We start from the raw sequence: 27720 nt of genomic DNA, 5'->3' as shown, positions 1-27720 counted from the left end.
GTAGACGACACGCGCGTCTGGCGTACTAAATTATAATCCTGGTACCTTTGATAACTTTTATCATTCGTCAGTAAAAAGTCCAGATTTTGTCAGCTTTGAGCTGACCAGATATATACGCTGCATTTGAAGTGAGTTAAAAATATGACAAAAAGGACAAAAGAGCAACTTGTATGAATTGACAATTTGGTTAAGATCAATATATTTCCAAGGAAAGGTAACTTTTAATTTTACAGCATGGTCCATCAGCAGCTTTACAAAAAACAATCAAGAAAATAAATATGTAATGATCAATTAACATAAATATCAATTATATGGTCATTTTTATAAATTGCCAGTTTATAAACTTTGAATTTTTCAAAAAACTACGGATTTTCTTATCCCAGGAATAGCTTACCTTAGCTGTATTTGGCACAACTTATTGGAATTTTGGGTCCTCAATGCTCTTCAACTTTGAACTTGTTTGGCTTTATAAATATTTTGATCTGAGTGTCACTGATGTAGCCAAAAGTGCATCTGGCAAATTAAATCCTGGTACCTTTGATAACCATTTTTTTCTTTTAACAACTGGTTCCAAACACAATTACAATGGTTCAAGTGAAAACCCTCCACCCAAGACAAATCCATTAATGGTGGGGATCCGGTTTTTATGTGTTTTTTATTGTCATCCAAACAAACAAACAAAAAACAAATGACAACTTACAAACCTGGGACAATAGTCTCACCTTGAAAAAGCAAATATACTGTCAGTAAACCTAAATGCGGACACCCAAACAACAAAAACTTTGGTCTGTTTAACTAAATGTTGACACACAGACAACATATAAGCTGAGTTAACAAAGTGGTGACTTGGCTTACTAACAAACTTATACCATACCCCAATATATTTACAAATTAAAATAAAAAGGGAAACCAATTGAGTTTTTACATATCTTTTGTTTCATTAAATTACTAAAAATGTGTACAACATGATTTACTTCAAATTTGCTAGAAGCTTGTCTTTTTACAAAAAAGAGTTATTACATGAAGAATGGACATGTACAAAATGATTCTAGTTTTCTTATTTTAAATGTTCTACATTTGGTCATAACTGGCTCAGATATAAAACAAGTGACCTGTATATGACAATATAAAGACATTTTTCAAAAGACCTACCATTTTAATACATGTCAAAACTAATTTTTTTTCAAAATAAACAAAACTACATATACATAATAAAAAAATAAAAATAAGCATATCTAATACTGCATGATTATTAATTAACTTTTGATTCTGCATGTAAACATAAATAAATAAATTTAAAAAAATGATGGCTGAAGGATCAAAAAACATCTCTTCAACCAGTTTATTCCTTAAATGTAGATCAATGAACTATCTAATTTTGAACTCTGACCATAGACATTTAAATGTGTGTCAGGCTCATATGAACAATACAATTAAATGCACTAATCTGTGTTTTTTTTCACATGTCTAAATAAGTTTTGAGATTGACTGCTGAATCTGAAAATTGTTACCGATTACCTTAAAGTTGGATATGAGATGTTGACTATAAAACTTATATAAAGTATTCATTCAGGTGAAGCAACATTGGTGTAGTGGTAACATTTCCAATGACAACCACTTATTACAAAAAAAAAAAAAATATTTTCGTATACTGTGGATTCATCATTATTAATCGTTGGATACCAATTTTCGTGGGTTTCGTGGGTATAGGTGAACCACGAATTCAAATGTTCAACGAATAACATATTTTCAATAGGCTGTGCATACAGATATTAGTAAAACCACGAAATCAAATATCCACGAATATGCACGTTTTCAGCAATCCACGAAAATTGATACCCACGAAAATAAATGAATCCACAGTAACCCATATGAATTCATTTGACCTCAGGTTTCTGGTTTGCTTAAGGTAGAGGTTGATTTCTTAATCATCAATAAATAACTTTGATTGGTCTTAACTTTCTCCTCCCTCTTTTCTGTTCCAAACATTTTAGAATTTTTTTTCAATCACGGTCTTGGGAAAATAGATGTTATAGAATGATTGTACTTAGATTGAAAACAAACATATTTTGTCAGTTTTCAAAAAGATATATTAATTAACTGGCAGGCATGATTTTAATGGAGTATAAATAATGACGTACATTAAAAGTAATCAATTTCTTATCAGAGCTAACAGCTTACTTTTGGGAATAAAAACAACTATCTTTAACCTACCTTATAAACTATGTATACATAACTTTTCATTCAGCTGCGTCATTACAGATCAAATCATGTAAGGTAAAAAATAGCAATAAAGTTATGAAGTTTGAATGCGTTTAAAGCTTAAATGCATTTGCTGAACTACAACAGAAAATTGTATAAAAAATTAACAATTTCTGGTATAAAACAATACTCTAACTCATATAATCATGATAATTGTTATTATCTAATAGAAATAAAAATTCTGTCATATCACATATAAATTTGATCACAGCACTTTTCATCATACTTTTGTCCATGAACCATTTGATTCCAGATTATAACATCGGGGTTTACCATCAGCAAACATGGACTTTTTAGGATCTGGATAATCTCTAATTTGCACTAGAGCAGCTCTTACTGAGGCCTCAAAGTGTGGAGGCTCCTGGTCAGGTGATGTAGATAAATGCTGGAAAGAAATAAGAAAATCTAGTTATATGGTGATGGATCAATATTGCATGTAACTATATTACAGAGTTTTAATATCAAATATTGCAGAATGGATTTATTCTGTAACTTCAGAAAAACGGTACTTGTATGAAATAAAGAATGTATCAATTATCTATCATATAAACTTTTAAAAAATTCCACACTGACAACATCATCCGACTTAAAATTCATTTTGAAAGACACATAATAAATACTTATTTTACCAAATAACAGGTGTGCCGCTATTTTTTCAAAATCTAATAATAATAAATGTAATTCCTTACATTTTAAAATAATAAATAAGTTAATTTGGGGATCGTAAACTGGTCAATGTTTGCACTGGACTTCTTTTTTTTTGGCAGTTATTCACCTTTTGAATTAAATTTCACACAATTTGGAATTGTAATTTCCATGAATTTAGGCACTATATACATGATATAGTTGTATATGCAGTGTAAATCAGAGGATGAAAATTGATAAAAATAAAAACGTTGTTGTCTGAACACAGTGAACAATCATCACTTGTGAATCAACCTACATAAGTTTATGTGGATTTTTCGTATTTGTGCTCTTCAACTTTGTTCTTAATTTATCCGTTTAATACTTTTTTATTTGAGCACCACAATTGAGTCTTTCGTAGAGAAACATGTGGTAGAGTAAAAATCCTAAGTCTGGTATCATCGGAGTGGCTATTTGTCCAGTCATTGTAATGGGCATGTCATATAATGTGCGTTCGAAATTGTGTGTATCATTATCTTCAGTAGCACCAAGGGGGTGCGTGTAATCTGATCACTGATTTTCAATGTTAAGAGCATGGCTGAAATACTTGTGATAAATTTTGCAGTTTTCGGAATTTGACAATGGAACACGATATTATGAACATCCAAGAATGATATAATCTTATGAAAGGGACTCTAAAAAATTGAAATCACAAGGAAAATGGGAAATAAAAGATAATTATATATAATTGATTGGAGAATTAGTTTTACAAAATTATTCGAATCGCTTCAGCTGTGTACAGATGGAAAAGATGTTCAAAGCAAGTGAAGTTGAAAAAGGCCTTTACAATTGCAGGTCTATTAACTGAATGAAATTTAGCTTAGGTATAATCCAAAAATGAGTCTTGCAAGACAAGAAAAGAAAAGAGTAATTTGGGAAAAGGAGCACACTGTGACACCCGATCCCCTCACGTAAATAAAATAAAAAAACAGTGTACTCTTTGGGGGGGGGGGGGGGGGGGAAATCTCTCACCTTTCACTCAAAATATGGATAACTTTATGTCAAGGGGTCTATAATTCTCTTTGACAGCTACAGACACAATAATTTTGTACCTTTTTCAGCTAGACAAAATCCTATACGTTAACTTAAAATGCACGAGTCAAACACTACCCAAGTTTGGTTTACAAGTAAATTTTTCTCTCTTATATAAAAAATATGGGATACATGTATATATGATTTTATTCTAATTATTCGTTTTCCACATTGGACTATATTCTCATATGACGAAAACAACAATTTCAATTACTAGTAACAAGATTAGGCCCTAACACTAAAGATTTCAAACATGTGCTACTCCCTGGTGATGCTGAAGATAATATTACACGCACACACAAATATTATAGTGACATGCGCATTGTATTGGCCGGACAAATAGTCCTGGTACTATTTGTCCGGCTAGTCGGACAAATAGCAACTGCCTGGTATCATTGATGAATTTTTCTTTTTGACACAATGCTATATAAACTACAACTAAAAAACAAGCATTGCAAAACATAAAAAAAAGCTACTATAAAGTTCATATATCTAGTGTTCAATCCACACATTTTTCCCCTATAGCATGTTTTGAAATGTAGACAAATTTTTATCATGACAAACCTGTCTTATAAATAAGTCAGGCATTCTACACAGTAATTCTATCTCATCCATAGTACTGTATGTAATAGGATCTAATCGGATCTGACTCTTTCTGTGATCATAAACATTTATCACCTGGCAAAAAAGAATAATTTATTACCACAAAGGGAGACAATTCAAACTACTTTATAAGAATTTAAATGGATCAATCTTTTTATTCAATCTATGTGCAAAAAAGAAAAAGTGAAAATCAATTCCAAAACAACTTCATACTGCAGTTGCAAACTTTAAATATACATTAAATTATTCTGTGCATTTTCAAGTCCTAGGTTAAACAAAGCAGGTACTTTGGATTTATTATTATTCGTTGAAATCAAATTTTTGTGGATTTTGTGGGTACAGTTAAACCACGAAATTAACTGTTCAAAGAATGATGAATTTTCTATAGGTTTGTATGCAGACTTCAGCAAAATCACGAAGTTAAATATCCATGTATATGCAAGTTTTCCTTAATCCACGAAAATTGGTACCAACGAAAATTTAATGAATCCACAGTACCCATTTTTTCTCATAACTGCTAGATATTTAAAAAAAAAAAAGTCAACCCAGTTTCCCATTTTTCTCCCTACCCTTCTGCAATTTATCTATAATTTACTAGTATTTTTATTTTACTCTCCATGCAACCACCCATATATTGAGGTTGACACTATTGTCTGATCTTAATTGGAAATCAACTTGTGATAAAGCATCAATTGGTTTATAAAAATATAGTATATACCAATACACATAATTAACAGTGCCTGGTGATGTTTGATAGCCTGACCGGTTTCGGTCCATAAAGGACCTTCATCAGAGGCAGAATGGTGGATTAATGTTTGCACCCTATTTATATAGATATGGTAACCGGCGGTTGAGTTAATGTCAGTACACCTTTCCTATATTGCCCATCAATTGGTTTATACATTAATACTATATGGATCAATCATTTTGATAACGAATTCCTAACATTTCAATGCTCAATGAGGCCCTTAACTTTTAAGTTGACTTCATTTCCTTAAATTCTTTGTGTTTTTCTATATATCTGATGGATGACAACTGAAACAGCAACTTACTTACTGAACAATTTTTGACAAAATATCTTAGTGGTAATTATTTATTAAACCCTTCAAAAGATATCTTCTAAATGAATAAATGTTTTGTCACTAAAAATGAATCCATTTTTTCTGGGTTTTTTACTTATATTAAAATCTTTATAAGTTGTGTCTTACTTCTTCAGTCCCGGTAAAGTGTCTAGCAGATCTTAATGGCATATCTGGTCCATGATCTAGGAATGTGCCTCTGTATACATCTCCTGTCTTTACATTTACAGCTAAACAATTGCCAAATTAAAATCAGTGTACAAGTTTTTCAATTTTATTTAAATCAACATGTTTTGTAATAGTATGTACAGAATGGACAAAACTTCTTCACAGGGTGGACATAGGGGATATTTGTTTCAACCATTCTTTTAAATGGTCACCATAGAGTTATAAATAATTATTTGGATATTTCTTTTTATATAAAGTTTACTTTTCTTGATTTTTCATGGATACATTGGAAAATTAAGTACACAATGTTCACATTAATACAGATTTTCACATACATGTATATCTTTTGGAGTAGAGACAATGTGCTGTTTTTCTTTTGACATTCAAAGTCTTAAATAAGTTGTTGTATAATTAAAGATCGCTTGTTGTATTATTAAAGAAAGAAGAGCTGATCTCATGAAATTCTCAATGAAATTAATTTAAGGTGGTACCAAACGCCTTCACTAAAAAAAATTTGGCTCGTTTAATTTCCGTAAAATTTTGACAAAATGTTAACTTTGACCATATGACAAAAATATAAAAAATTTTGGAAAAACTTGAACCACACACATCGGAAAATTTTCATTGGACAAATAGCAGTTTGACTAACACCAATTTTGATCATTGAGAAGCTTAATATTTTCTAAACAATACAATGTAATTAAATGTGCAGCTGATATTTACAGAGTTATCTCCCTGTAGTGTTATGTACCACCCTAAGACTGTTTTAGATAATTATAATTTCATTCGTTTAAACGGGCAGTGCATTAGAGTGAAATTAATTTCTCCTGGGTGTTTCATCATATGTAGCATAGAGGGCGTAATGTTTTCCAGCTTCAAAATTATTTCGCGGTATTTTATTGCCTATGTAATCATTCAGCACCACATTGTCAATCTGAGCAGTCGAATTTTCTAGGTAAATTTTATTCTGGTAAAAGTTTATTAAGCTTTTTATTTGGAGAGTTTTTTGTTTGATACTGATGTTTGAATTATATATGATATGTGTAGATATATATGTATGAATTGTGTTGATTTCTTATCAAATATAGAGCATCGGCGTTGTGTGCGACTATCCACTTTACAAAGTCTTTGGTATTTATTATAGCCTTTTATGGCGTACATATTCAGAGTATTTATGTATACTTGGATATTTGGTACAAGTATTGGTTATACTTGGATATTTGGTACAAGTATTGATTATACTTGGTTATTTGGTGCAAGTATTGGTTTTATGTCTACATTGATGGGTGGTTTATACCAGGAGAATTAATGAATCTATAAAAATGAATGGACCATCACTGTTTATAAAATATTCAAACTTGGTATTTCACTGTTTGTATAATATTCAAAAAAATGCTATTTCACTTTTAAAACCTTTAAAAAATAAAAACATTTCAAAATTCAAATAAATTGTTTGTACATCAAACTATTCTTTACAAATTAAAGACACCAATAGACCTACCTAATCCATATATCACAGGGAAATTCACACCTTTCTTTACCTCATTGTTTAAATCTGTAAAAAGGATGTAAAAAAGTGTTCAGATTTATGTTACACCGTAACAAATCAGTAATCATTTTTAAAATAAAGAAAAAAAGGAAAAAATAAACTGATTGGTAACTATCAAAAATTGAGAAAACACAGCAACTACTTCTTAGAACTCGAAATCTATTGTTCACAATCTGCACCAAAATCTTCTCTTTTAGGTGTAAATTTTTACAAAAATTAAGTGATGAATGAGATAGATATTTACTGTAAATTCAGATTTTTTTAAAATGGACAAAACTTTAAGATTAAATATTGCAATTTCAAGAAAATCTTTATACAGATATATATATCAGATATCAGAATGTGATTTCTTATAATTGCTATACTCAATCAGTCGTATTATTCACATTAAGTGCCAGTCTTTGTAAGAATCAGGTAATTTAGGTAAAAACTAAAACATGATTAGAAAAAACCCACCGAGTTAATCATGCTATTTAATACTAACCATTATCCTGAGTTAAAAAGTATTAGTCTTTTGTTTGTGTGTGTCTGGTAATATCAAATAACTTGGTTAGAAAATTAGTTAGAATGATAGCAAATTACAGAGTTATCTCCCCTTATTACTTAATTTCTAGTGCATTTCAACCAAATTGTATCTTTTATTACCAGAACAGAAAATGGAAATGAATGTTATTTTTGAGCATAACTACATATTATGAACTGAAATCATTGTCAAATAGGGTGGGTTTTTTTTGTCATGTTTTCACCACTGCCTGATTCTTAGGCAGACTGGCACTTAATAAAAACCTTGCAATAATTTGTGGATTTACAGAATGTTATATGTTTAATACCTACCACAAATACATGCAGAAATTAAATGAATTTCCTCTGATGTACTGTTAAATGCATCTGAAAATACAAAAACAAATCTCTCAAAAGGACATTTAAGTTAGAAATCTATGGATGCAATAATTTCAAGCTTAATTTTATAAGAGTAAAAGTGGTATATTTTCCTCTTGAATTCTCCAAGAAACTGTTTTCTCTTTCACTTGGAAAAGCAAGAAATCAATTTCTAAGCATTTATACCAGGAAGTTTCTTTAAAGTAAACTGGAAAATATTTTATAAATAAAAAAGTTTTTTTTAAATTAACCAGCTTTTTCCAATAATCAGCAAATGTAATAAATTATGTTCCCTTTCAATGAAAGTAAATTATCTCCCTTGTAATGTTCTTTCTTCTTGCTATTCAAGCTTCTCAGATTGGAAATTTTAAACTAGTTCAATAGGAGGATAATATTATATAGCCTTATTATGTTCAAATTAATTGCTGGAAAATATTTCTTTTTTTTCTCTCTGTCAATTAAGCTGAATGACAAAAATGGTGCCAGTTGCTGGTAATTCTAAAACCCTTTACATAAGTAAAATCTTCTTAATTTTGAATTTCAACAGAACTGCAATGCCAAACAAACTACTTTGGCATTGTTTAATATCTACTGCTATATTTGCATTTCTAAAAGAAAAATAATCCAATCATTTTTGCATTTATACAAAGTCAATTAGAACTTACTTAATGTCTTAATAGAAACTTTTTCCGATGACTCATCATCATCTTTAAATCCACCAGCAATATGCAGTTCATACCTGTAAAAGTCAAATATTAAACACATATATTGATCCAGCAAGTTACAAGAATGTGTCCATAGTACTTGGATGCCCTACTCTCACTATCATTTTCTATGTTCAGTTGACCATGAAATTGGTGTAAAAACTCTAATTTGGCATCAAAATTAGAAAAATCATATCATAGGTAAAATGTGTACTAAATTTCAAATTGATTGGACTTCAACTTCATCAAAAACTAACTTGACCAAAAACTTTAACCTGAAGCAGGACAGACAGCCAGACAGACAAATGGACAGACATAGGAAGGAACAGATGGACAAATGAACAGTCACACAGACCAAAAAACATAATGCCCCTAGGTGGGTCATAAAAAATCAAAAGTGCTGTACACCTTATTTATAAGCAAGCAATCATTTCAAGTTTTATACTAAGTAGTAGTTTATTACTTAGAACTTATAAACTATCCCTCTTGGGTTTTTGTTAGCTGTAAGTGTTTGTATGCTTTGAAATTATCTGGTGAGTTAGGCCCTTTTCAACTGATTTTACAGTTTGTTCTTGTGTTGTGCTGTTACAACTTACAACACAGTCAAAAGTTAGGGGAGGGTTTGGTGCTCAAAACATTGTTTATGAGACTTTTTCGAAGGCCGCAAGGTGACTGACCTATAGCTGCTAACTTTTAGATCATTTGTTCTCTGGTGGAGAGTTGTTTCATTGGCAATTATACCACATCTTCTTATTTCTATATGACATGTGTAACCTACCTGCCAAATGGTTTATTTTTACACAAGTCATTCATAACTCTCATGATATCTTTGACAGCTTTGTCCGAACCATATCCATCAAAATGAGCTATGCATACTGCTCCACAACCTAAAATATCACATGTAATACAAGGGTTATTTCATTAAAATGAATGTGGTAGGTAGGAAGGGACTTCTAAAATCATCCCATAAACAACATACCCTATGTTATTCTGCATACATTAAATGGACATACAAAAATAAAGTGGGCATCCCTTTAAACTTTTTACTCTCCCATACTATGATAATGTTATCTCAAATTGCAGGTTTTTTTTAATATTATCTCAAATTGAAGGTTTTTTTTAAAGTTTGTTCATGACAATCTTTTAATACTGTGAGAAAGCTCTATTGAAATTCAAATGTAAATTCAACTATCTCCCTTTTAAAATTACTGATCAGAACTATTTGGTTCATGCAAAACAAATAAATATAATATAAACTGCATTTTTTTTTTTGGTGATGTTTTATTGAAATCCTTTTGACTATTAAAGAGAAGTTGTGTTTACACTGTCAGGTGAACTGAGAGAGGGAGAACTATATACTTAAACATATTCTGTGTGTGCATATTTTTTTTTTAGGAGAAAACTTTTTAATATACCATATAAAAAAAGAGGATGTGGTATGATTGCCAAAGAGACAACTCTTCACTTGAGACAAAATGACACATAAATTAACAATATACCATACCTGTATGTCGGATTATAACTATGTGGCAAGTTGTAGCATCTTCTGATCCCATTACAAGTATTTTCTCTAAAAAAAAATAAACAAATCACTTTATAATTTACCTATGAAAACAACAGGCTGTCACAACGACAGCAAACCAGATTTATTAACATTTATTTGTGTCCTGGCAATAGCACAAGAACCATAACTGATGAACGGTGAAAGTGAAAATCATCAATATCAAATTTGACCTGCATTTTGTCATCAGTAACAGCATATTAAAATTTGAAAAGCTTTGGTTAAACAGTTCATGAGTAAATGCACGGACACGACTGGAAACACCATTTTTCAATCTTTCTAGAACCATAACTCCTGAACGGTAAAAGTCAAAATCGTCATCCTTGAACTTGACCTCCATTTTGTCATCAGTAACAACATATTAAAATTTGGGAAGCTTTGGTGGAACAGTTCATGAGTAAATGCACGGACACGACTGGAAACACCATTTTTCAATCTTTCTAGAACCATAACTCCTGAACGGTAAAAGTCAAAATCGTCATTCTTGAACTTGACCTCCATTTTGTCATCAGTAACAACATATTAAAATTTGGGAAGCTTTGATTGAACATTTTATGCGTAAATGCACGGACACGACTGGATACGCCATTTTTCAATCTTTCAAGAACCATAACTCCTGAACGGTAAAAGTCAAAATCGTCATTCTTGAACTTGACCTCCATTTTTTCATCAGTAACAACATATTAAAATTTGGAAAGATTTAGTTTGAACAGTTCATGTGTAAATGCACGGACACGACTGGAAACACCATTTTTCAATCTTTCAAGAACCATAACTCCTGAATGGTAAAAGTCAAAATCGTCATTCTTGAGCTTGACCTTCATTTTGTTGTCAGTAAAAACATATTAAAATTTTAAAAGCCCGCCCGACTACCCAACCACCCGACTGTCTGACCGCCCGCCGTACATCCCTAAATCAATAACCGACATTTTTGTCACAAAAATCCAGTTAACGATTTTAAAACATGAAATAGAGAATCTTGCATGACAAATGACAGTAAACATGTTTCTCAAATAACTTTAAGTATATCAGTTTACTTTCATTTGATGCAAACAGTAGTTTAAAAATTTCAGTAAAATGAATGAATGAAATGATATCATGTATCTTATACATCATAAAAAATGTTTATTAGAAATGTTTTCTTATAACAAAATGTACTGCACACCAGTGCACACCACCATTGTTCTATAATAAAGACACTGCATAAACAAAGAGACAAATAGATAGGTTTGAACAGAAAAGGACCTAAATGTAAAATTTAATCAAAGGCACTCAATTATAGATAAATTGCACTGTTATATCTGTACAGGATTAAAAACACCAAACCATCTCTCTTTGCACTCTACTGTTCATTTTAATTATATTTATTCTACTTTATTCTACTAGAAAGTATTTCAGTTTATTCCCTATTGATTTGGATGTCCAAAAAATTTGAACTTGGCATTCCAAATCCTTGATTTTAGTACAACATACTTGATGAAGATTATTACCAAAATAGTCCACTTGTATTTGTAGTACTGGTATTGGTATTTTTATCCATCGATGAGTTTAGCCTTTTTCAACTGATTTTTATAGTTCATTCTAATCTTATTTTGTACTGTTACAGCACTGTCCCCCGGTTAGGGGAGGGTTGGGATCCTGCTAACATGTTTAACCCTGCCACATTATTTAGGTATGTGCCTGTCCCAAGTCAGGAGCCTGTAATTCAGTGGTTGTTGTTTGTTTATGTGTTACATATTTGTTTTTCGTTATTTTTTGTACATAAATTAGGCTGTTAGTTTCTTGTTTGAAATGTTTTACATTGTCATTTTTGGGCCTATTATAGGTGACTATGTGACAGTGGTATGGGCTTTGCTCATTGTTGAAGGCCATACAGTGACCTATAATTGTTAATTTCTGTTTCATTTTGGTCTCTTGTGGAGAGTTGCCTCTTTGGCAATCATACCACATCTTCTTTTTTTTCCTTCTGATTAAAACTTACCATCTTCAGGTGATGTGGCTGCAAATTCTCTTTGTCCCACATACAACAAACCTATAGGTGCTACCTTTTTAAGTGGACCTGATTTCAACTTGTTAGACGATTCCTACAACACAACAAAAAAGTTATATGTGGTGAAACAACACAAACAATAAATATTTCAGTTCACCCCCAAAAAGAAGAGAAACTGTGATCTACTGGTCACTGATGATACCCCCGTCCAAATATTTTGGTTAACAGGAAGTAGTTAGTGCTGAATCTGAAAACGCATCACACGGTATAGCTGACTTATATAAACCATGAAACCAAATTTCAGAAATTCTTGTTCTGTAGTTCCTGAGTTAAAATGTGACGAAAATTTTCAACTTCGCTATTCATGTGTAAAATGATGTAAAAGTTACGTAAACAGGAAGTTGTTTGATGATGAGTCTGAAAACGAATCACTCTGACTGACAGATGGACTGACGGACAGATAGAGGTAAAACAGTAAACCCGCCCCCCCTTTTCTTAAATAAAATTGAGAATGGAAATGGGGAATATGTCAAAGAGACAACAACCCAACCAAATAAAAAACAACAGCAGAGGGTCACCAACAGGTCTTCAATGTAGCGAGAAATTCCCGCGCCCGGAGGCGTCCCTCAGCTGGCCCCTAAACAAATATATACCAGTCCAGTGATAATGAACGTCATACTAATTTCCAAATTGTACACATATGAACAAGTAGCAATTTGCTCTGCATAAACTACTAAAAAATAACAACATAAAAGTACATTTCCTGAATTTCAGTTATAAATCAAATCAGAGTGAGATCCAGGATTTTTAAAAGATGGCATATGTTTCATAATGTAACAGAAAGATATTTGGGAAAATTTTATGTTAAAAAGTTGTAAATATGCTAAAACTAGAGGCTCTAAAGAGCCTGTGTCGCTCACCTTGGTCTATGTGATTATTAAACAAAGGAAGCAGATGGATTCATGACAAAATTGTGTTTTGGTGATGGTGATGTGTTTGTACATCTTACTTAAATAAACAGTCTGGCTGCTTTCAATTATCTCTATCTATAATGAACTTGGCCCAGTAGTTTCAGTGGAAAATGTTAATAAAAATTTACAAATTTTATGAAAATTGTTAAAAATAGACTATAAAGGACAATAACTCCTTAGGGGGTCAATTGACCATTTCGGTCATGTTGACTTATTTGTAAATCTTACTTTGCTGAACATTATTGCTGTTACAGTTTATCTCTATCTATAATAATATTTAAAATAATAACCAAAAACAGTAAATAAAATTGAGAATGGAAATGGGGAATATGTCAAAGAGACAACAACCCGACCAAATAAAAAACAACAGCAGAGGGTCACCAACAGGTCTTCAATGTAGCGAGAAATTCCCGCGCCCGGAGGCGTCCCTCAGCTGGCCCCTAAACAAATATATACCAGTCCAGTGATAATGAACGTCATACTAATTTCCAAATTGTACACATATGAACAAGTAGCAATTTGCTCTGCATAAACTACTAAAAAATAACAACATAAAAGTACATTTCCTGTATTTCAGTTATAAATCAAATCAGAGTGAGATCCAGGATTTTTAAAAGATGGCATATGTTTCATAATGTAACAGAAAGATATTTGGGAAAATTTTATGTTAAAAAGTTGTAAATATGCTAAAACTAGAGGCTCTAAAGAGCCTGTGTCGCTCACCTTGGTCTATGTGATTATTAAACAAAGGAAGCAGATGGATTCATGACAAAATTGTGTTTTGGTGATGGTGATGTGTTTGTACATCTTACTTAAATAAACAGTCTGGCTGCTTTCAATTATCTCTATCTATAATGAACTTGGCCCAGTAGTTTCAGTGGAAAATGTTAATAAAAATTTACAAATTTTATGAAAATTGTTAAAAATAGACTATAAAGGACAATAACTCCTTAGGGGGTCAATTGACCATTTCGGTCATGTTGACTTATTTGTAAATCTTACTTTGCTGAACATTATTGCTGTTATAGTTTATCTCTATCTATAATAAAATTTAAGATAATAACCAAAAACAGTAAAATTTCCTTAAAATTACCGATTCAGGGGCAGCAACCCAACAACGGATTCTCCAATTCATCTGAAAATTTTAAGGCAGATAGATCTTGACCTGATAAACAATTTTACCCCCCATGTCAGATTTGCTCTAAATGCTTTGGTTTTTGAGTTATAAGCCAAAAACTGCATTTGAACCCTATGTTCTATTTTTAGCCGTGGCAGCCATCTTGATTTGATTGCTGGGTCACCGGACACATTTTTTAAACTAGATACCCCAATGATGATTGTGGCCAAGTTTGGATTGATTTGGCCCAGCAGTTTCAGAGGAGAAGATTTTTGTAAAAGTTAACAACGACCGATGCCAGACGACGGACGACGGACGCAAAGTGATGGGAAAAGCTCACTTGGCCCATCGGGCCAGGTGAGCTAAAAACATGAGATACTAATTTTTTGGGCAATCAAAAGGTGAGTATATGCCCTCTTTGCAATCCCCCCTTTTTGATCCCCACTGTAAATTGAACTATAATGAAACTTTCATGGGAATCTGCAGGACAATTTGTGAAACTCTTTAATGTGAATTTTGACACATATATAGAAGCTGAAGGCAAGATTAGATAAAAAAAAAAGAGGTAATTTTTCCACTTAACATAACATATTCTTCTTTTCATTTGTTATGGCAAAGTTCAACATTTTCTATTATAAAAAATTATTAAAAATGTTCCTATGGGTTAACAACTTGATTTTTGCTAAAACAATAAATACTTTTTGTCATAATATCAAATATATACTTGAGAAGACAACAAGCCCATTCGCTTACAAAAAGACAAACATAATGTTAACTATATATTTTAATTTCATAAAAATAATTATATCATAAAAGTATGTAGTACAATATACAACACAAATATCTACTCCCTGTATACATAGTATAATAAACTTTCTCTTGAGAAAACATTGTATCAGGCCAACAGTTTCATAAACAAAAATTAGCAACAAACTTATCATAAATCCAAAACAAGATTTAAATATAATAGTTTTTATGCTTCATCATAAAGTTAATTGTACTATAAAAGACTTTTGTGTAATTTAAATTATGGGTTATCACGTTTTATAATCTTAGGTGATGACAAGTTCAATAATACACAAATACTCATAGTGCAGTTTTACAATATAAGAAAACCATTGCCCCATGCTTGCCAAAATTTATTACAATTTTATAAGTGTCAAGCTGTCTAGGGTCTTTTGTAAAATGTGGTCAGGGGCCATTGGACTGGATCTGGCAGATTGACAGCTTCAAATTAATACAATTAATTTTACTGACGTAGGCATAAAAAATAACATTAAATTACTTAAAGTATACTTGAACCAAATCTACAATGCAAGATATACTGTAAACCAGCTGATTTTTGCTAAAATTCTTTTAGTTGTATCGATGTATCAATATAAGAGAAGATGAAAGTTAGACATATTTGCAACGATTGATATTACTGTTCTTTTTCTACTTGAAAAAGTCACTAAAATTAATTGTTTGCGAAAATAAGTTAATTTACAGTATATGAAGAGTATCACATTAGCACATGTAGCAAAAGCAAAATGATTCCAATATTTGTTCAATTTGTAATTACATGTGATTGAAAATAAATTTTTTGCTCATATTTTTAACTCTGTTGGTAAGATACCACTTTTATGGCTTACTTACACAGTCAATGTGACTCAAACCAAATATGACCAAAAAGACAATCATGCAATTTCTGATCTGATGTAAGGTCAAGAAGATTTTTGGCAGTTCATAACTGACAAATCTATAAGGGAAGTTTTTTTTGTAGGTCAAATTAAATATTTTTTCTAGTATTCAAATTTTCTGATACAATCTGATCAAATGTCAGGTGTACTGTCTGCTAATTATAATATGTCTGTGATTCGAGTATTGAAACAATGTTACTGTAGTATATATTAGTTTACAATTGCTTTAGTAAGTTTATAGTTACCTTAAAGTCATATTTATCTAGGAATTCTTGTACTGTCTTTGGTACACCCCCAATGGGTTTACCTTCAATCATCAACGGCATCTTGTAATGTATTCTTAAGTTATATTACTCATTTATCTGAAAAATAAAATCATATTTATTAAAAGTGCATTTAATATATCAATGTATGATGTATCTGCTTTTTTTCAAATACAGATGCTGGCCAGTGATTTCCGTGTCGTTTTGTCAGGTAAATCCATTCCTTTAACGTAATGTCAAACGAATAACGCAGTTGACAGAAAAGAAATAACTGAGTGTAATACCGCCATGATATAAAAGCAAAAGCTTATTTGCAATTATACTTGTTAACAATTTTCTGATTAGACTACTCACTTGTACTAACTTGCATAGAATCTGTGTGCAATAACACTACTATGGTATGGCATTACTTTAAACATGACACTTGGAAAACCTTGTTAAAATACATGAAAGAAAACCATGTTTTGCATGTGATATTGCAATAGAAAAAGACTGGGAAATAACGCATTCTAATTTTTGGTTTATGATCTACAAGGAATATTGCCTTTCCTACAAAAATGGAACTATTGGCTATTTTTGGTCAAAGAGACTGCAACCTTATTCATTTTCAATTGTTTTTGTAACCCTTGCAAAATAAACACACAGAACTTCACAAAAGTCTCTGAAAAACTCTTTTAAAATCAAATCTTCAAAAATATACAGATACTTGTCCTCATAAACAGAATACCATTTGGCTAGCTCAAGTTACAAGAAATAATTAACTTATTGATTATTTTTAGGTTGACAAAAACTTTCAATTATGATTTTACATTATATGCCTTATATGGAACTAACACTTGACTTCTTTTTCCGAGTAACCTATAACTAGATATCAATAAATTCCTTAAAAGCAATTAATATCAACCTCTAACTTAATTTATCTTTACATAAGGAAAGAACTATCCATTTAACACAAAGTACTTTATCTGGCATTAACTTTTCAATCTTGACAAATTCTTACATTGTCTCATCTAAGAATTAATTCAAACTTTTTATGTTTACTAGATAAATGTATAAGTATATATTCATCCATGACACAAAATTCCAAAATCAAATCGATAAAACTGAAAACAAAGAAAAGTCCTTTTTGGCTGTTCTTATTTCAGTCATTAGTGTCAGGCTTTCAACAAATGTATAGCAAAGGCTCAAGCCTCACCGGTAGTGCTTTTTTTTTACAATACTGTTTCTCAATATTTTTGTAGCAATCAAAGCCAAACAGAGCTTTTCCCAACAGTATATATTACATGTCAAAAGCAAATTGTCAAATATTAACCATTTATCTTAAGTATACTGTATTACAAAAGTTCTTTGAAGTTTACAATATAAGATTTATTGATTATTGATCAAAACAAATCAATTACTAAAATATACAATGTCAACATATATACAAACATACCTTGATATACTATAGAATAACAAAATACTGATAACACTTAAATAAATACTTGATCAAAAATCTAAACTTGTCAACAATTTTATCATATTTGTTGCCGGACAAAATCAAGACCACTGATCTTGTAGAAGTAACTTATTTAAAGCTATCATGATAGTATAGTGTCACCCTGTTTAACAGTACTGACTTGGCCAAAGCCAACCTATATTTTTTGATCTACAAGATCTATCTTACAAGTATAGGTTAAATAGGCTTGAAATTGTTGATCAAATTGATCTGTTCCCATGAAGATTAACTACATATGTTTAAATAAGCATCTTTCTGCCATCTAAGGTAGACCTGATATTAAGCTTTGTTGCCACGCAAATGCTAAATAATTAAAAGTAGGACTCAAAACAAATTGAATAGACAACATCAACACCCAGAAGCCAATATCCATGATGATATTACAGTTTATTCATTTATTTTACTATTCACTGTATACACATGAAAATATTAATGATTTTGTATTTATATAAAACATTAGACTATATCATGTATATCAACCACTATCTCCTCAAAGAAATAATATTCTCTTCAAATTGATTGAACTAAGGAGTAACAGCAAAAACTAATTGGTTAGGAATCAGAATAATGTGTCCAGATAAGGTGACATATCTTCCATCGAACTGTTACCTTGTGAACTAGCACATTAACAAGAATGTGTCCAAAGTATATGGGTGCCCCATCCGCACTTTCATGTTCTATGTTCAGGGGACCGTGAAATCGGGATAAAATCTCTAATTTGCCATTAAGAGTAGAAAGATCATATCATTGGGAACATGTTTACCAAGTTTCAAATTGATTGGACTTCAACTTCATCAAAATCTACCCCAACCAAAAACTTTAACCTGAAGTAGGACGAACAGACCAGAAAACATAATGCCCATAAATGGGGCAAATTAGAAAGATCATATCATAAGGAACATGTTTGTTTCAAATTGATTGGACTTCAACTTCATCAAAAACTGCCTCGACCAAAAGCTTTTACCTGACCTCGACCAAAAACCTTTTACCTGAAGTGGGACGAACTGACAGATGGACAGACGAACCAAAGAACAGACGGACACACAGACAAGAAAACATAATGCCCATAAATGGGGCATAAAAATCTGGCTCTGTGTGTCTGTCTTGTACAAAGCAGGGTAACTTTTCATATTACAATATGTTCTAGTCCTGAATATACATATCAATTTGCCCCTGGACGTTAAGCAGCCTTTAATCATCATCAACAAATCAATTGATTGATTGATTCTGTAACCTCACATACTTACTATACAATGAACAAGAATGTGTCCCCAGTACACGGATGTTCCATCCGCACTATCATTTTCTATGTTCAGTGGACCGTGAAAATGGGATAAAGTCTCTAATTTGGCATTAAAATTAGAAAGATCATATCATAGGGAACATGTTTACTTAGTTTCAAGTTGATTAGACTTCAACTTAATCAAAAACTACCTAGACCAAAAACTTTAACCTGAAGAGGGAAGAACGGACGGACGAACGAACGAACGAACAAACGGACGAACGAATGGACGAATGAACGGACAGACGAACGAACAAACGGACACACAGACCAGAAAACATAATGCCCATAAATGGGGCATAAAAATAGTTCATGCATAATCAGGTCAAGAGGCAATTAATATACAAGAAAATAATTAAGTAAATTCTGCAAAGCGAGTAAGTTCAGTAACTGGAAGACAAGTTTGTTAATTTTGTTGTCGCTACTGAAAAATCAGAGTGATTTAGAAGGGAAAGTTTAACTGCAAAGTTTTACATTCTAACAAAACTTAACATTTCAACTGCACAATTCTCTTTATTAAATATCCACCCATATATTTTACATTTTTTGGTACCCATGTTGACCCGTTAATTATGTGTTTTATCATAATTTTTAAAGGTTTGCAGAAATCATTTTAATTATTTAGCTTCAGATTATGATTTACATAGCCAAATTGTAAAAAAAGATGGCTTTGTAAACATTTGGTTCATTCCAAAAATATTCAATGTATTAGATTTGTACAGAATATGGATGCATCACCAAAAAAATCAGACCCCCCCCCCCCTTTCTAGTCACAGCACTGTACTTATTTCAAAGTCTTTGGATGAATTCAATTGGACATAGCTCAGCAAATTTAAATGCATATTTTTTCCAGATGAAATAAATACAAGACTTCATCTTAACAAGAATTTACATTGATAAAAACATAGTACTCACGAATAAGGAAAAAACTCCCAATGGCAATGTATATATCACATCGATTACAAGTCAGTCAACCGTAACAAGTCGACAATCCATGAACAATTAATGAATGCTACCCGTTATTTAATTACATACCATAAAAAATCAAAACATGATCATCTTTAACTTACAAACAATGTTGTTTTCCACATAAATAGCATCCCATACAAATTAAAACTCATTCAGAAACCACCATTCAAATTTACCTTATTTGAACGTTTAAATTCTTTACGATTTATTGGGTATACTAAATATTGATCGTTAATCTATATATCAAATGGTTTAAATTTAAATGCATTAGTCAATAGATAGAATTGAACAGTGAATAAATCCAAATACAAATAAGTAGAATGCTTATCGTGTTTCCTTTTTCTCAACAAAATATTTGAAGTTCAGAATTTTTTTTTAAAATTCAATTGTGTTCAGTGAATGAACATGAATTAACCTATATGCACCATGCACAAAGATTATTTGAAGAATGAATTCTTCTTCTCCCAAAATAGATCCCTAATTCTGATTTTGAACACCTGAACTAATATATTTAGTTTGATAAGAGTTTTAAAACCTTAGATATATATATGAAATTAGAAAGGGTACCTAGCAAAAATGTAAGGCCATTCCAACAGACATGAATAGTTATAAAAAAAAAGGTTTCACCAACCATTTTCTGAAAACTAAATAAAGCCCTTTGAAAATAGTGGAATAAATTACTTTTGGAGTGTCAAAAACTTGTTGGAAATACTTGATAAGTTGCATGCATATATTGGTGATTTTGAAAAAAATCAGAATGCGAATACATATGTTCAAACTCTTTTAGGTCATTTTTTAGTTCAAAGCAACAAATAAAAGAACTATGTCAATTGGACATGCTTTGATATTATATCTGCCCTTGAATTTTTACTAGATAACATTTTTATTCGCTTTGGAGATTCTGTATATCCTCAAGTTATCCAAATTCAAATGGGGACTAACTGTGCACCACTTATTACCTGTTTTTGTATTGTTATGAGTTACAATTTATGACTAAAATCAGCAAAGACCAATCGGAACAACATCTGATACAAAAATTTAACAATACTTTTTGATATTTGGATGATAAATTGGCTCTCAATAATGATGACTTTGAAAGTATGTACACTAAAGCAATTTATCCTGTTGAACTAACTTTAAATAAAGCTAATACTAACAATGACCACTGCCCTTTCCTCGATCTTAATATCTATATCATTAATAGGAAGCTTAATACAAAAATTTATAATAAAAGAGATGATTTTTCATTTCCAATTGTTAATTATCCATTTTTAGATGGTGACTTTCCCTTGTCACCATCTTATGGTGTTTATATATCTTAACTTGTACGATTAGCTTGTGTATGTAACACAGATTAGATTTTAGTGAGAAAAATTTATGTACCGGTATTACTGAAAAAATATTACACTCAGAAATGCAATATTCACTACCAACTGATAAATTAAAGCAGTCTTTACCATTCAGTGATTACAAGCACTTTGATTACCATTCTAGGGTTATGCCCCTTTACAAATGGGAAAATTGAAGATTTTTTTAGTGTCTGTTCTCGTAACTTAAGTTTGTCTCAACTAAATTAAATGAAATGTGTATATAATGCTTATTACCTCTAAACTCACTTTAAGTTCAATTTTTGGCAGCTGCACTTTTACAGTTCTTGAGTTATGTCCTTTTATAATGTTATATGCTAGCGGGGGCATCATCTGTGTCCCTTTGGACACATTCCCGATTTATTTTTTTAGAAGTTACTATTAATTAATATTAATTTTAACCATGACTGTATCACATTTTATATTTTAATATTTTATGATGTATTTAAATAAGTATATAGTAATTGTTGCAAAATCCAATAGAAATTTGAAGTGAGATCATTGTTGGAATAGCTATATATAGGGGAAAGGGGAGGTGAAAAAAAAAATTTGGGGGGTGGGTGTCAATTTTTCTCATTTCAGATTTCAGAAATTAAATCTGAATTTCTCAAAATATTTTTTGTTGTTGAGAGGTTTAATATTCAACAGCATAGTGAATTGCTCAAAAGCAAAAAAATAATTTAAGATCATTAGACCACATTCATTCTGTGTCAGAAACCTATGCTGTATCAACTATTTAATCAAAATCCAAATTCAGAGCTGTATCCAGCTTGAATGTTGTGTCCATACTAGCCCCAACCGTTCAGGGTTCGACCTCTGCAGTCATATACATGTAAAGCTGCACCCTGCGGAGCATCTGGTTATATTATATTTTACATGCATATCAGAAGTCATTGATTTGTTGATTGGAGGGCCAAATGACTAAATGACAATCATTCTGACATATCACAAAAAGGTTATTTTTATAAATAAAACCTTTTAATTATAGAGTATTGTAAAGGGGGGGAGGTCTGAACACGGAAAATCAAAATAGGGAAAAACAAAGCAAGAGAAAAGAAATTGTTAATAATAAGGAACCAGATGCTCCGCAGGGCGTAGCTTTATACGACCGCAGAGGTTGAACCCTGAACGGTTAGGACAAGTATGGACACAACATTCAAGCTGGATTCAGCTCTAAATTTGGATTGTGATTAAATAGTTGACACAGCATAGGTTTCTGACACAGAATGAATGTGTTCTAATGAACTTAAAATTTTTGTTTCTCTTAGAGCAATTCACTATGCTGTTGAATATTAATCCTCTCAAAAAAATGTTTGAAGAAATTTTCTTTTTTATTTATGAAATTTCAAATGAGAAAAATTGAACCCAATTTTTTTAATCACATCCCCCTTTCCCTTATTCCAAAACTAATCTCAATTAAAATTTCTAATGGAGTTTGCAACAATAACTACTCATTTAAATACATCATAAAATATTAAGATGTAAAAAAACTGCTTGTTATCACTGAATGGTAAAGATTATTTTAATTTATCAGTTGGTAGTAAAAAGTGAATATACATTGTATATTGTATATAACAAAGATTTAAGTTGATTCTGGACAAAGAAAGATAACTCCAATTAAAAAAAAATCTTGCTATTGCACAATATTTTGCAATTAGATATTTCTTGCTTACTATTCTGGACAAAGAAAGATAACTCTAATTAAAAAAAATTTTGATATTTCACAATATTGTGCAATTAGATATTTCTTGCCATTGCGCAATACTGTGCAATTGAAAAGACTTGCTATTGCACAATACTTAATATAATAATTTTAGATCCTGATTTGGACCAACTTGAAAACTGGGCCCATAATAAAAAATCTAAGTACATTTTTGAATTCAGCATATCAAAGAACTTCAAGATTTCAATTTTTGTTAAAATCAGACTAAGTTTAATTTTGGACCCTTTGGACTTTAGTGTAGACCAATTTGAAAACAGGACCAAAAATGAAGAATCTACATACACAGTTAGATTTGGTATATCAAAGAACCCCATTTATTCAATTTTTGATGAAATCAAACAAAGTTTAATTTTGGACCCCGATTTGGACCAACTTGAAAACTGGGCCAATAATCAAGAATCTAAGTACATTTTTAGATTCAGCATATCAAAGAACCTAACTGATTCATTTTTTGTCAAAATCAAACTAAGTTTAATTTTGGACCCTTTGGACCTTAATGTAGACCAATTTGAAAACAGGACCAAAAGTTAAGAATCTACATACACAGTCATGACAGTTAGATTCAGCATATCAAAGAACCCCAATTATTCAATTTTGATGAAATCAAACAAAAGTTTAATTTTGGACCCTTTGGGCCCCTTATTATGTTGGGACCAAAACTCCCAAAATCAAACCCAACCTTTCTTTTATGGTCATAAACCTTGTGTTTAAATTTCATAGATTTCTATTTACTTATACTAACGTTATGGTGCGAAAACCAAGAAAAATGCTTATTTGGGTCCCTTTTTGGCCCCTAATTCCTAAACTGTTGGGACCTAAACTCCCAAAATCAATACCAACCTTCCTTTTGTAGTCATTAACATTGTGTTTAAATTTCATTGATTTCTATTTACTTAAACTAATGTTATTGTGCGAAAACCAAGAATAATGCTTATTTGGGCCCTTTTTTGGCCCCTAATTCCTAAACTGTTGAGACCAAAACTCCCAAAATCAATCCCAACCGTTCTGTTGTGGTCATAAACCTTGTGTCAAAATTTCATAGATTTCTATTAACTTAAACTAAAGTTATAGTGCGAAAACCAAGAAAATGCTTATTTTGGCCCTTTTTGGCCCCTAATTCCTAAAATGTTGGGACCAAAACTCCCAAAATCAATACCAACCTTCCTTTTGTGGTCATAAACCTTGTGTTAAAATTTCATAGATTTCCATTCACTTTTACTAAAGTTAGAGTGCGAAAACTAAAAGTATTCGGACGCCGGACGACGACGACGACGACGACGACGCCGACGCCAACGTGATAGCAATATACGACGAAAATTTTTTCAAAATTTGCGGTCGTATAAAAAAGTAGCAAAAGTTATTACTCAGCCTTTCTTGGAGATCATGCATTTGGTCCACTTTTTAATCAAATCTGAGAAATTAATATAATCCGACCATACATACTGATATACAACATAAAATATAACATGAATGTGATCTATTTCAATGTAAAATTAAACTTTTATTATTTTGTTGTTTCTGGACACACTATATATTGGTTGTTAACATTAAACAATACATGTTTATTGAAAATCCTGAGCACACAAGTAATGTATGAAGCTCTTTTATACTATAGCAATTAAGTTGCCAATGCTGGATATAAAAGTGTAACCAAAGAGCATGATTCTTCTTGAGACCTGTGTTAAAAGTTAGTGCTTTAACCCACTGAGCTAAAGATGTACTTCCCATGCTCAATTGCTTACTAGGTACTTTGTAAAGGAAGCATCTCTGACAACAGGAAGGTTTTTTTAATGTGTTTTGGTTAAACCATATCTTTTTATGAAAGTATCATTAATTATATATGTTGTATATATATATATATCCTTACACAAAATTGTAGTATCTATACTATTAAACGAGAAGACCTCATTTTGTGTGTCGCTTCTCTTCCTTCCACGATCCTCATGCCTCTGTGTTCTTTATGTAACATGCAAAGTCGCATTTGTCATCTATTCTTATAATTATTCAGATTGAGTTATTTTTGGAGAAAAACAACAAAAAAGGAGTCCGGATATTGATTCCGTCATCAGACTGACTTTTAGTCAGATCAGACTTCCGGTTTGGAACATGTACAAGTACAACCAATCGTATGAAAGATAACAAAACTGAAAAAAATAAAAAAGCCAATCAGAGTGTTCTCCATATCATGGTGTTTAGATCGCAAGAACCACAACTATTGTACCTCCCTTAGAGGGGACAAATATTTTTCAATTTTATCTACATGTAAACTAAGATTATACTACTTTAATATATAGAGACTCTCTGTATTCTGTCACTGTTTTCTTTGAAATGTTTACTATTTAAGGGGTCAGACCAGTTGCATATATATTAAAATAAAGAAAACATGTGGAAACAAGAATGTGTCCCGGCATAGTACACGGATGCCACATCGGCACTACATTTACTAAGTTTCGAGTTGTCAGATTGGACTTCAACTTCACCAAACACTACCTCCACCAAAAACTTTAACCTGAAGCGGGTCAGACGGACAGACGAACGAACGACCACACGCACAGGTGCACAGACTAGAAAACATAATGGTCATAAATGGGGCATCAAAAAATATTGTTGAAAGGGAAAGTAGTGATTTGGATATAAAATGAAAGTAGGGTAGAGATTAGAGTGAGACAGAACCTTTTTCGGGGTGTCGGGATCAGGTGTTTTTAAGCTCGAAATTTGGGATTGATCCTTACGGGATCTGGGAATATATTCAGGATTTCGAGATGTAAATTCTGCATCTCGGGATTTCATGTTTTTAAGCCAGGGATTTCAGGATTAGGACCCCTCCAACCACCCCTCAAATTAGCCTTAGTTGGTCTTAGTCTGACAAGATTCATATCCTATCATTGGCATGTTAATGCTCTCAAAAGAAAAAGCACTGATGGATTGTCCTAGAAGCATATTTTATTAGACTAATTATGATCTAAATATAAGCAGTTACATTTATTTCATGTTAGAAGTGTGTTTTAATTCAATTTGACTTTTACCAAAAGATGCATTGTAGCAAAGGAGAAGAATAATTGTGGTCTGAGGCCAGACACAAGAAAATAATTGAATTTAACAGAAAGGAAACAAATATCGGACTTTGGAAAAAAGGAGAGGGCTTTTGATCATGTTGATACTATTTATGAAATTCTCCATACATAATATCTTTCACAAAAAATCATCCTACGTTCACAAGCTGTATATGCCCGCGTTTCCCAGGGTGTTCTAGTGTATATAATAGAATTAAGTATCTAGCCAAAAAAGATTTTTTTTTTTGCTTTAAATCTATCATGTCTATAAACATGATAAACATGATAAATTAAAATTGAAAAATCCCATAGCATTTCCATTTGCAGCACACATTTGTATATATAAGCAGGTGCTTGAAGTTGAAAGCTGGTTAATGACAATGTTTTAAAGAGAGCTTTGATTTAAATGTATCCACACCGAGACATAAATGCTATAATTTAAGCAAATATAGAGTGGGGTGCTCATATTCGCCAGGAACACAATTTTGCTGTTTTATGATTTTGAATTGTAAAAACTTCAAAGGATCAGTGGCGGATCCAGAAATTTTCATAAGTGGGGCCCACTGGTTGCATAAGAGGGGGCCGCTTCCGTCATGCTTCAGTGATTCCCTATATACCCAACCAAATTTTTCCCAGAAAAGGGGGTCCCCTGGGCCCCCTTCTAAATCTGCTTCTGAATTTCAAAGAAGTATTTCTTAGTAATTCTTTGACTGATTGCCCTTAAAATTACAATTCTTTACACATTTGAAATGTCTGCTATCCATCTATAATGAATTGATTTGATAAATATTGTTTAAAACTGCATTTATTTAGTTTTAAATAAATGTGTAAAAACGGCAAATATGAGTCCCCCTTTGACAAAACATCAGGAAATTTCAAATAGCCTTTCATCTAACTTTTCAGATGATTTTTTTTTTAAAGAAGGACGTTTTCAAGCTTAGAATATTTTGCTTTTGATGTTATGTTCATATAGAAATATCGGAATACTTTAAAAACATAAAGACCTAAACATAAAGTGCTGAAAACATGGAAACTTGTGGCGAAAATGAGCACCCCACTCTAGGAGTAAAGCTGTAAAATACCATAAGATTTACATTTTTCCAATCAGTTTTCAGTTTCCTATGGGAATCTGCAGACTGCATGTTCCGGTTTGTTTATCATAAAATAAAAAGATTTCAATCCCGTAAAACAGAAATTACTGAATAACATAACACTAAGATAGAATTATTTTTGATAGAAATAATCAATTGAAATATATTAAATGATTTCTGATTTTTAAGATAAATA

At 31.5% G+C, this 27720-nt stretch overlaps 1 protein-coding gene across 8 annotated transcripts; it reads right to left on the bottom strand.

The window, feature by feature from the left end:
• Positions 1-913: 913 nt before the first annotated feature.
• Positions 914-27637, bottom strand: LOC139489026 (protein N-terminal asparagine amidohydrolase-like). 8 transcript variants are annotated; one of them, XR_011656137.1, is made up of 12 exons: positions 27528-27637; positions 16524-16640; positions 12503-12605; positions 10465-10530; positions 9739-9847; positions 8922-8995; positions 8212-8265; positions 7330-7383; positions 5790-5890; positions 4543-4656; positions 1862-2647; positions 914-1651 (listed from the first exon to the last, which is right to left on the bottom strand). XR_011656137.1 is itself a non-coding variant. In XM_071275067.1 (11 exons), the coding sequence occupies exons 2-11, from the start codon at positions 16602-16604 to the stop codon at positions 2483-2485; spliced, it is 921 nt and encodes a 306-aa protein (XP_071131168.1). In that variant the 5' UTR covers positions 16605-16640; positions 27528-27637; the 3' UTR covers positions 914-2482. The 8 variants fall into 8 exon arrangements, 6 of the variants coding, with proteins under 6 accessions (XP_071131168.1, XP_071131171.1, XP_071131173.1 ...); XR_011656138.1 differs by lacking the exon at positions 27528-27637 and adding an exon at positions 20467-20495; XM_071275067.1 differs by having other exon boundaries at positions 914-2647.
• Positions 27638-27720: the final 83 nt, after the last annotated feature.

The sequence above is a fragment of the Mytilus edulis genome, chromosome 9, assembly GCF_963676685.1.
Source record: "Mytilus edulis chromosome 9, xbMytEdul2.2, whole genome shotgun sequence".
NCBI classification, from domain to species: Eukaryota; Metazoa; Mollusca; class Bivalvia; order Mytilida; family Mytilidae; genus Mytilus; species Mytilus edulis.
This window is presented reverse-complemented; position numbering and strand designations above follow the sequence as displayed.

Coding starts and splice junctions, on each gene's coding strand:
- LOC139489026 (XM_071275067.1), bottom strand. CDS start 16,604: ATGCCGTTGATGATTGAAGGTAAACCCATTGGGGGTGTACCAAAGACA. Junction 7,384..8,211: donor AATTTCTGCATGTATTTGTG/GTAGGTATTAAA, acceptor TCCTTTTTACAG/ATTTAAACAATGAGGTAAAG. Junction 2,648..4,542: donor CTGACTTATTTATAAGACAG/GTTTGTCATGAT, acceptor ATTTCTTTCCAG/CATTTATCTACATCACCTGA.